At 51.4% G+C, this 11,580-nt stretch overlaps 1 protein-coding gene across 1 annotated transcript in view; it reads right to left on the reverse strand.

Annotated features, from left to right (window-relative positions):
* The window catches only part of RAB11FIP4 (RAB11 family interacting protein 4), a 110,071-nt gene extending 98,491 nt beyond the window's left edge, over positions 1-11,580 (reverse strand). Inside the window, exon 1 of the mRNA XM_055401441.2 lies at positions 11,345-11,580. Coding sequence (XP_055257416.2) covers positions 11,345-11,503 — 159 coding nt within the window. The 5' untranslated portion in view covers positions 11,504-11,580. The remainder of the gene's footprint in view (positions 1-11,344) is intronic.

Below are 11,580 nucleotides of genomic sequence, written 5' to 3' on the forward strand. Positions count from 1 at the left end.
AGTGCAACCAAAAATAAAAAACAAGCTCTAAAAAAGAATGCTGAAAGCACTGTGTGAAAAGCTATGAGAGAACCAAATATTTACACTGTCTAAGGTATCATCCCACACATTACTTATTAATTATAATGGAGAAAAAGCACCATTATACTGAAGAGGTCACGCAGATGCAGCCTTACCCAGCTATTCAAAGTCAGCATCACCGGCTAATGGGACAAATCGACACCATGTGACCCCTTACGTGAAGCTCCGAGGAGCACACACTATCAACTCTTCTCGCCAAAAGTGTGAGGAGACAATCAGATACATCCAGGCTATGGCAGAGCCTATAGGACAACTGGCCTTGGACTTGGCGGAAAACATCAATGCTGGTTACAGGAGCAAAGAAAATCAGAGTTGGTACTGATTTCAGGGAGATGAAACAGGCATAGGACAGACCAGATGCTGTATGTGATCCTTGACTGGATCCTAAATCAAAACAAAAGGGAGCTAGGCGGAGCATTTTGAGGACAACTGGGGAAATCTGATATAACATCAAGTCCTAGGTGTGATGGTGGCTCTTATTTAGACAGGAGACGGTCCTTGTCCCCACATTCTGAAGTGTTTATGGGGAAAATGTCAAGACATCTTTACTTAAAATGTTTCTGCAAAGCAACACGAAAGGAGACAGGTGACAGATTATCAGGGACAAAATAAAGAAAGAAAAAGCAAATGTGACAGAAAGTAACAGTGAATCTAGATGAAGAGTATCTGAGTGTTTATCAGACCCTTCCTTCAACTGTCTGTGTGAACATTTTCAAAACAAAGCAGGAGGAAAAGAAATAGAATAAAGAAACAATGAGATTCAGTTCTAGTTTAAAAATAAATTCAAACTATTAATAGAGCCAAATGTTAGACGAGCCTCATGATAAATTCCAAATGAGTAAAAGTCAAACATTTTCATAAATTGGGGGTTATAAACAAGATAGCTTATTTTTTTCTTGCTAGAGATGGGTAATAAGTGTCTAACTACTAAAAAGTGAAAAATAGAAATAACATAGGTACGATATAATTGAAAACAGAAATATTCAAATGCAGGAAATAGAATGAAATGAAAATGGAAAAGCAACAGAATAAGAAAAAAAATATTAAAAATACAAAGAACTGATTTAAAAATATAAAGATCAAAATAAAAATTCCTCTTGATAAGTGTTCAAAAGAGACGGACACGACAGTTTGTGCAGAAGGAAATACCAAGAATAAACAGTAACATGGAAAAAAATGCAAGGTCGCATTAGCAATTAAAAATGAAAATTTAAACGAATTTGAAATCCTATTACACACTCGTTAAGCTGGAAAACAAATCTGAACTAATCCTCAGTGTTGATGCGGACCCTCACGCCTCAGAGAGGGTCTGATATTCAGCCAATCAGGAGGTCGGGAAGGGAAAGGGGCGGGGACAGACAGAGAGAAGCAAAGACCCTCCATGGCCCCAGGAAGTATGGCCGGAAGTCCAAATGGCTGTGGCCAGTTGAGTGGGCAAACAGGCTTCCGATTCCACCCACTCAGTGTCTGGAACATGGGAGCAGGTTTCCCCTGGTCATGCCCACTTGGAGTCGGGGTTTTAGAAGTCTATACCACAGGCCAGTAGTTGGGGTTTTAGAAGTCTGTGCACAGTGGGGATATTAGTAGGGACCAGGGATGCTCAATCCTTGTCCAGGTTTAAGCAGAGAGGTGACATGGCTCTGTCTGGGACTCAGACACAGCAAATATCATTAGGTGGATATGGTATGAGCCAAAACAGCTCACACACGTGGCTCACAAATGCACGTGGTTAACCGCTAAGGACAGGAAGTGGATTCTGAGATCCAGAAACACAGTTTAGCGCTAGCTTCCTTGTCCTCTAGAGCTGTTGATAAATCGACAATATTACTTTTTGTTTTTAAAATAAAGAGCAGCTGCCCTCGTGGGAATTCCTGAGAGTAAAGGCAGGACTCTGAGCCCCAGGACCTGCTCATGTGTGTGAGCATCCTCCAGCTGGTAGTACCCAACCTGAACTCAGACCTCGGTGGGGTCACACAGGACTCTCACTCATGAAAGGACGTGCTGTCCCGTTTGTCCCAGCTCTGTGCTATGAGGTCCTGCAAACGGCCCAGCAGCTGCCCTCTGACCCTCCCCTTCGCTCCATCAGCCCAATCACCCCTCTCCTTGTCCCTGGACGGGAGGGAGGTCTCCCGACTTGGTCTCTTTTCCCCAGCCCCACCCAACTTCTGGGCTTCTCTGGTGGCTCAGCTGGTAAAGAATCTGCCTGCAACGCGGGAGACCTGGGTTCAATCCCTGGGTTGGGAAGATCCCCTGGAGAAGGGAAAGGCTACCCACTCCAGTATTCTGGCCTGGAGAATTCCATAGTGCATGGGGTCGCAGAGTCAGACACGACTGAGTGACTTTCACCTGACTTCCACATGGGTTTGTCTGAAACACAACAGAGCCGCCTCACCCTCTGCTTCCACCTTCGGGAAAAAATCCACCCCATCCTCACCTGCCTGGCCCTTCCCTCTCTCACTCGCCCTCTCGTCTGCCAACTTATCCTACAGCCATCCTTCCCTTCCACTCTGGGGGACCCTGTTCAAGGCTCAAGTCCAGGGTCTTTCCTGGTGGCTCAGTAGTAAAGAATCCTCCTGCTAATGCAGGGGACACAGGTTCAATCCCAGATCTGGGAAGATCCCACATGCCAAGGGACAACTGAGCCCGTGTATCACAACTACTGAGGCAGTGCTCCAGATCCTCTGAGCTGCAACTGCTAAAGCGCGCAAACCCAGAGCCTGTGTCTGCAAGAGAGAAGCCCCCGCGATGGGAAGCCCGCGCACTGCAACGAAGCGCAGCTCCCGTTTGTCACTGCAAGAGAAGACCCAGAATAGCCATAAATAAAGAAATCTTTGAAAGGAAACAAAAGACTCAGGCCCAGCATCACCTCCGGGAAGCCTTTCCCATCTCCAGGAAGAGCGTGTCTACTGTCTTCACGCCCCAGCTACACCTAAAGAGGCCACCAGCCCTGCCCTTCTCACAGCTGGGAACCGAGATTTCTCTCTTAGAGCCTCCTTCTCCCGCAGAAGCTCCCTCCCTCAGGGAAGGAGTCCTAACCTCGCCAGCCGCGTGTCCTGCATTATAACCAAGCAGGACACTTTTAGCCTCTGAGGTTTTCCCTGAGTTCCAAAGATCACAGCTACCAGAGAAATGAGAAAAGGCAGAAATAAAGGAAAACAAGTCAAGCAAGACCATAATAGTTTAGCCATTAAGCGGAATCAAGGACCTTGAGTTCCTCCTCAAAGGCTCCAGATAACATTCTGAGCTATATTCTTGACCTGTCCTGCAGATACTGAAACCTCCACCAAGTGGAAAAAGTTAAGTGCCTGCCGACCACAAGCACGTAGACCCCAGACCAGGTGGAACCAGAAAATTGATGACATTGACTGCTGATTACTTCACCACCAACCAATCAGAAGAATGTTCATGAGCTGAACACGCACCGTGCGTGCAACGCCTTCCCTCACCCCGTCTTTAAAAACCGTTCCCGAAAGCCACTGGGAAGTTGAGGCCTTTTGAGCACTAGCTGCCTTGATTCTTTGCTTGGTGCCTTCAACAAACGTTGCACTTTCTTTCACCACAGCCTGGGTGTCGGGAGATTTACTGCAAGGGGGCAAGTGGACCCAAGTTCGGTTTAACAACATCAAACTTGACCAGAGCAGGTGCTCAGAAAGATCTGTAAAAGAATGGAAACAGCCCGTCCAGAAAACTAGAGTGAGCGGCAGTAACAGTCACATTAACAGGAGAACTAAGTGACGTGGGTTTGATCCCTGGGTCGGGAAGATTCCCCTGGAGGAGGAAATGGCAGCCTGCTCCAGCATTCTTGCCTGGGGAAATCCCAAGGACAGAGGAGCCTGGTGGGCTACAGTCCATGGGGTTGGAAAGAGTCAGACACAACTTAGCAACTGAACAACAGTAACATTATCCCACTTTACAGATAGGCAGACAGAGGCACAGAGAGGTTAAGTAACCTCTAGGGTCATGCAGCTAGAAAGTGGCAGGGCTGTCTCAAACCAGGTGTGCCTGATGCCAGGGCCAGGCTCCCAAATACTTCTCCGTGGCACAGGGAGAAAGTTAAAAGCCAGCCTGTTCTAAACTGAGACGCCAGGGAGAGGTGGAGTGGTTAGAGAGCAAGAGGGGTCACAGGCCTTCCATGGCTGGGAAGAGCCCCAGCACGGGCCTGGAGAACACGGACTGGGTGCTAGCGGGGTGTCCAGATTGATGTCCAGGCCCTGCCCTTGCCACACACCCGCCCGGGACTGCAGAGGATCTCGGAAGGGCCCCAGGCAGGAAACCGGAGCAGCCAGAGAAATACTGGCCTCCCGGGGCTCTTTAATCACCGTTTGCACAGGAAGTGGTGGTGATGCATAATTCAGGGTGAGGCTGCAGGCAGTCGCGCTCTGCTCTGAAACCTCAGCTCCTGCTGGCACCTGCCGCCTTCCATAGCATCTTCTGGGTGGCACACTGCCCGCAGCCCCACCTACACGCAGTGCTCGCCCGCCCTGTAGATTACAAATCTACTTATAGCCCCTGCCCGGCACTGCTCCGCGTCTGGAACCCAGACCATCCCAGATTTAGAAAGCTCGAGGAGGTCTCGGATTGGAAGACGCTATGTCAAATTTGTGAAACTCAGATCTGATCATTTTCCCATCCCCTGGCACTTGAACCTGGGACTCCGAATGGCAGGCAGCTAGGGAGGCAGTTTTAGAATCACACAGACCTGGGTTCATATCCCAGCTATTCCAACTACTGTGGGACCCTGGACAACTTATTTGGCCTCTCGGATCCTCAGGGCTATGGCGGGGAAGAAAGGGAATAAGAAATATGAAGGCCATCAGCACCCATCCTTCCCTCACCCCACTCTGCCCATAGAGCACCAGTGGCTGCAAGAGCAACTCTGGCCCTTGCACAAAGGAGGCCAAGCCCAGAAAAGTACCGGGTGTTAGAAAGGGGCCAGAGGTGCCCTCCAGGGGCTGAGAGCAGCAGGGGCGCCAACATAGCTCATGGAGCAGGTGGGCGGGAGAGACCGTGCCAACAGGTGCCGTGCTTGGCCTTCATATATTATCTCTTTTCCTCAAAACAGGCCCACAGAGAGGACTTCTGACTCCCATCTTACAGAGAAGGAAACGTCCGTCCGTCATAGTAAGCACCCTTTAAATAACCTGGGCTTTCACTTCTTTCAGAAAGACCTTGCCAGATCCAATGGCCTATGTGCAAAGTGAGAAATCAAACTGTAAAAACAGCGAAGTCCAGTGAGCGGAGGAGGCAGCAGCACCCAAACTCAGCTCTGAGCCGGTCGCACAGCCCCAGCCCCTGAGCCCTCCCTAAGGTCACCAGCCAGCCCTTGCTCTCACGCCGCTGCCCTTCCGTGCCTCCTGCCCTTTCCTGTGTGGAGCCGCCTGTCACTCCCTGCAAATACCAGTCCCTACCTCTGGATCTAGGCTTAGGCTTTGTGCACAAAGATACTCAGTAAATGTTGGGTGGTGGATGGAGAGATGGGGAGGCTGGTGGCTGGGTGGGTGAACAGACAGATGGATGGATGGATGGGTGGGTAAGGAATGGATAAGGAGATGGATGGGTTGATGGGTAGGTAGATAGGTGGCAGGGTGAATGCATTGCAGGGCTGAAGTGCATTCTTTGGATCTGTCCCTGGCCGGCTCCACAACCCCACTGGGACTCCAGGTGCATCGCGGGTTTCAGAGGCCAGCTTGGAACTCCCAACTCCTTGCCCAACCTGCCTCCTGCCTCAAGTCTTTCCCACCCAGGAAATGGCCGCCTCTGAATTCTCCAAATTCTGTCCTCTCACACCCACTTCCAATGGGCTCTATTATTCAATTGCAGGCGCATCTCCGCTGCTTCGTCCTAGCTCCATGCCTCCAGCAAGTCTCACGTGCCTGGAGTGACAGCCTCCCCACTGGTTGTCCTGCCCAGCCCTGCCCCCTCCCTTCACTCCTCTTGCTGTGCCTCTAACCCCCAGGTCCCCTCCTGCCTCTGCCTGGATCAGCTTTCTCCAGATCTCTGCAAGGTGCAACCCCCACTTCATTCCAGGCTTCATCTAAACGTCCATCTGTGAGAGAAGAGGCTGTCTTCGGTCATTCTAAGGGCAAAAATCTTCTTGTCTCAGTACTTTCTGTTTCTTCCTAGGACCCAACTCCACTGGACAGTAATTGCCATTCCTTTGACAGTTTCCTTTCCAGCCCCTCCCCCATGTAAGTTCCAGGTCACTCCTGAGTCCTGGTGCCTGGAGGACTTTTGGCATATAATAGGTATGAAAGATATTAATGGGAAAAAAAAATTTTTTTAAATCCTGGACACATGTATTGACAACCACCAAATGTGAAGGGTATTTCCATTAAGACTACCCTATAAAAATATCAGAGCATTCACCCAATCATGTTGAGGACAGCAGTTCACCCAGGCATGACATTCACTGTTTCCAGGCCAACGGGCATTTTGCCTTCCATCCCACTCCAGATAGGGTTCATCTACCTCTAACTGTCAACCCCAGCCAGCTGTCAGCCTCCCTTTCTGTGCTCAACCTGTGGGACTGCTCCAGGCCCTGGGTTGGGGATGACCACTGGGGCTGCTGCAGCAGGAGGCAAAGGAGCACCTGCCTTCAGCACTCCCCAGCCCCCAACACACGCATACTCCCGCCAGAGCTGGGGCAGAACCCCGTCCCAACCCCACACCAATGGACCCATGAACAGGGGTGTTCCCGGCTGCACCAAGTTATATGGGGGAGCACCTGGATGTGACTGAGATACCTCCACTTACAGGTGCAGCTCAGAGCCGGAAGCTCAGAGCTGGACAAGGATCTAGACTGTTCATAGATCTGGACCTCAATTCCCCAAGAACCCCTCAGCCTAGAATAGCCTCTCAAAGACGCTAGCAAGTGTTTACAAAAAAACAAGAGTAGCAGCAATTCTGACAGCAGGCCTACTCCATGCAGACAATGAACGCTTTACAAGTATTAACGTGTTCAAACCCCACAATAATGCTATGGAACAGGGCCTGTTATCACCCCCATTTTGTGGATGAGTAAACAAAGGCCTAGGGAGGTTAGAAACAAAAGCAAGCTATGAGAAGTCAACAGGAGTTCAGGGCACTGGGCCATCACTCCTCATCTTCATCACAGAGGTCTGCTCCTACTTAGTTCAGGGCTGGGGCAGTGTTAGGTCCCCTCCCCCCGCCCCCATCCTTACATCCTGAGAAACGTCAAGTTAGGTATCTCACACGTGACTTGTGTTTTCATCAAAATGTCTTCTCTTTTCTACCATGATTCCCAAGTCAATACATTAGGGGACTATCAGAAGCCCACCTGATAGTATATATAACATTATTATTAACTAAAGTCTTCACTCAAACTTGGTTTTTGCCTGAAGTCCTCTTCTTGTTTCAGGGCCCCATCCAGGACACCACATTATATTCAGTTGTCATGTCTCCTTAGACTGCTTAGCTAGGACAGGTTCTCAGACTTCCCTTGGTTTTGATGAACTTGACAAATGTGAGCAGGACTAAGCAGGTGCTGTGTAGAATAATGTCTCTCTATCGAGGTTTGTGTGATGTTTTCTCATGACTAGACCAGGGTGACAGGTTTGGGAGGGAGACTGCAGGGGTAAATTTCCTCTCCCATCACATCATACGAAGGATACATACTATTAATGTCTACGTGACATCACGGCTGATGTTGACCTTGGTGACTCAGCCGAGGCAGTGTGTGTCGGGATTCTCCACTGAGGAGCTGGCCTTTTCCCCTCTGTCCATACTGTGCTCTTTAGACGGTGTCACTAGACATATGTGACACTTACAAGGGTGGGGGATTAAGCTCCACCTTGTTGATGGAGAATTATCTACATAAATTATTTTAATTTCTTCACAGGAGACTTTCCTAATATTTATTTATTCATTTATTAAATCACTTATTGATATCAATATGGCCTCATGGATATCTGTTTTATACTTTGCAACTTAGCATACTTTTGCAAAGCATTTGATTCTGGTGTCCCTGGTATTTCTGGGTGTGGCTGATAAAATATGGATAATTAACTCTGATAAATTTACTCAACTCCATCTCTAATGAATGATAGTAATCCACTCTAGGGTACTGGGGGTTTGGGAAATCAAGGTTTCTATGATTTTTAAACAAATGGGACAGAAACGGTTAGAAAACATAGCATTTTGAAGGGGAAATGACATTCCTATTTTTTAGTGCAAAACAGGTGTGCATGTGTGAATTTGATGTGCAGTGAGCAGGGCTGAAGAATGTAATTTTGTGGATCTCAGTTCTTAACACCATGTAAGCAGAACCACCCCTGCAAGGCTCTGTCCGTGGTCCTGCCTGGGTTTACAACCAGCCTGGGAGATTGAGACATAAAGCACCCAGCCAGTCTCCAACCAGCACGCAGCACAGCGTCTGAGCGACAAATGTAGGATTGTATTGGGTAGCCAAAAAGTTCATTCAGGTTCTTCTGTAACATCGCATGGAAAAGCCGAATGAACTTCTTGGCCTACTCAATAAATTCTCTCTATTGTCTGTTACAACAGGATGAAATGAACAAGATGAAATTCAACAGGAATAAGGTCCAAGTTACAGGTTTAGATCCAAGAAATTACTGACACAGACAACAGGCCTGATCTCTTCAACAAGTCTTTTTTTTTTTTATAAAAAAGAACTGATTTAAAGTAAGAGAGACTTAGAGGTCAGAACAACTAGATGCAGTGCACAGTTCTGGTGAGGAAAGTGGTTTGAACAAAACAGCACAGATCGGCCTTTTGGGGCCAAATAGGGAAATTTGAATAAGGTATGCATAATAATTAAGATGAGAATTTATTGGAGCAGAAAAGTGCTGATCATTTACTGGGAAAAAAAATCAGGTTACAAGACAGTACGCACAGCATGACCTCATTTTATGGAGAAAATTTACATATAAGCATAGAAACAGCTCTGGAAGGTTGTGAGCAAGGTGTCACAGCGGGGCTACCTGGGGGATGGGAACATAGCACTTTGGTTTTTGCTTGTCCATATTTCTATTCCCACAGTGCATATAAACTGATTCTGTAATGATAGAAAATTATGCTTTAAAAAGAAAAATCAGGGCTCCACATTCCTAATGCAGGTGGCACAGGTTTGATCCCTGCTCAGGGAACCAGATCCCATATGCCACAAATAAAGAACTCGCATGCCACAAGGATAATCAAAGATCCTGCATGCCACAACTAAGACCCAGCAAAACCAAGACCGTAATAAACAAATACATTTAAAAGAAAATCACTGATCCTCCTCCAGGATGAAGGCGCATCCTGGCTTGGCACGGGTTGCTAAGAAAGATCCCAAGGGATTTCAGTGGCGGGGAAACTTAACCTGAGGGCATCACTCAAAAGACAGCCTTGCTCCAAGCCACCTGCTGTGTGTGATGCGTTGGGGCTGGAACAGTCCTGGGGGTCTCCTGGTCCAGCCCCTCCATGTTATTACTAGAAAAAGTGTCACACAGTTGATGGTGGCTTCAGGGCTGGAAGCCAGAGGTTTGGCCCCTGCCAGGTCCTATGGAAATGGCCTGGGGCTTCAAGAATATGGGGTATTTGGCCTGGAGAAGGGATGATGGGAGGGAGAGAGGGGGAAGGGGACAGGAGTGCTGTTTTCACCTATTTAAAGACTGCCACGTAGAATTGAGACCCATGTGAGTCCCTGTGCAGGACCACGATGACTCAGTGACAAGCAGGTTTGGCTCCTGAGAGTTAAGAGGCAGAAGCGCAAACAAGAGGAGCTCTTCAGCTCCGGGAGAAAGTGGGGCTGGTGAGGGGCTCACCCAGAGCCCACGTGGCTTCCTGCCAGAGCCTGCTGGGAAGCTCTTCCCACCACTGAGACCGCGGCTCTGGGACTCCAGTTGCAGCCAGGGCCAGCAGCATCTTCTCCCCACGCTTGGGGTCTGCAGCCTGCCTCAGAGGATGGGAGGGGTCAGACCAGCCTTTGGGAAGAAGGATCAAGGGGCTGCAGGAAAGCGCCCCGAGCAGATCCTGGCAGAGGGAGAGCCTGGGCTCCACAGGGCGGGCAGCAGTGGGCCTCTCCCACACGCGATACCTGAGTTCTCAGACTTGACACCTGCCTCATCCTCTTCCACCTACTGCTCCCAGGGACTCCCAGGCCCCGGCCCAGCCCAGCGGCCACAAAGAGACGATTATCTATCATCTTCCCCCTTGCCAGATGACAGGGAGGCATGGATCCAACCCAACCAGGCCCGGCTTCTCCCATGTTCTGGAATGCTAGGCCCCAGCTGTTCCTGGAACAGAAGGCCAGGGAGTGCCCATGCAGAGCCAGAGGCCTCAGGTGGCCTTGGAAAGTCACTACTCAAGGCTTCGTGCCCTGACCATTTCAGAGTGGGCAGTAGCAGGAGTGTGGGATGCTCTCCTGCCAGGTGGGTGCCTTGCACACCCCCCGCCACACACAGATAGCCACCTCTCCTCCATGGCATGAGAGGACACTGGTCTCTGCCCACTGGCAGCACCCACCCTCGGATTGCAGCCCTGTTAACACTGTTCCTGGTTTCCCCAAATCCGCGCGGGCCCCCCCACCCCGCCCCGTTGCAGACACTGCTCAGCTGCTGTTCCCCAGCTTGGCTGTGGCAGGCTTGTCGCAGCCGCCACAGCCAGCTGCCAGCCAGGCCTGCCCCTCGGAGCCCGCAGGGTGCGGGGAGGAGGGGTGGTCACCAGGCGCTAGGCTGAGAATCCAGGAAGGCCGAAGGCAGACACCTCCCGCTAGGTTCCAGGCCGGCTGGGTGCAGTCAAGGAGCCGAGGCGGTAGAGCGCCCCTAGTTGTCCTCTCCTCCCCTCGGCCAGGCCCAGTGGGGCGCGTGCCTCCCCCCTACCCCATCCCGCCCCCACCCCCTGCCCGCGTCCTGGGATTCCTGCACCGAACCTCTGCACCTCGGTCTCTGCAGGGTAGGCAGGGGAGGGGGTCCCGGAACTAGGATCTGACGGTTCCATACACCGAGTAGGCTGCAGAATGGTTAGAGGAACCCTCAGAGCTCGGGGTCAGCAAGGTGGGCAGAGAAGCCCCCCACCCCACCCCGGGGCGTGATGCGTGACACTCGCAGCACCGGCGCGATGGTGGAAAGCGAGGGTCCGACAGGGCGGGGAAGCCCCGGGGCTCGAAGTCCTCAGGTCCGGCGGGATCCCTCCGGGCTGCATCCGTCGCCGCCGCCGGGGACTGGGAGCGGACAGGTGAAAGGGCGAGGAAGCCGGGGGTGCGGGGCCTGGGGCGCTGGCGCCCCCGCCGCGGGGCCCTTACCTCCTCGCCTTGGCCAAAGCGCAGTCCGAGCGCCGCGACGCGCTCCACGCGCAGGAAGCCGTCGGGGTCGCGGCCGCACACCTCGAACACCTCGCGCAGGCGGCGCACGGAGCGCAGCAGAGCCGCGGGGGCGCCCGCCCAGCCCGCGCCGCCCGCCATCCGGGCCGGCCCCGCAGCTAGCCCGAGCCCCGCGCCCGCCCGCCCCGCGCCGCCGCCGCCGCCGCCGCCATCGCCGC

This window comes from Moschus berezovskii, chromosome 20 (assembly GCF_049115385.1).
Source record: "Moschus berezovskii isolate FMDL1 chromosome 20, NW_MosBer_1.0, whole genome shotgun sequence".
In the NCBI taxonomy this organism is placed as follows: Eukaryota; Metazoa; Chordata; class Mammalia; order Artiodactyla; family Moschidae; genus Moschus; species Moschus berezovskii.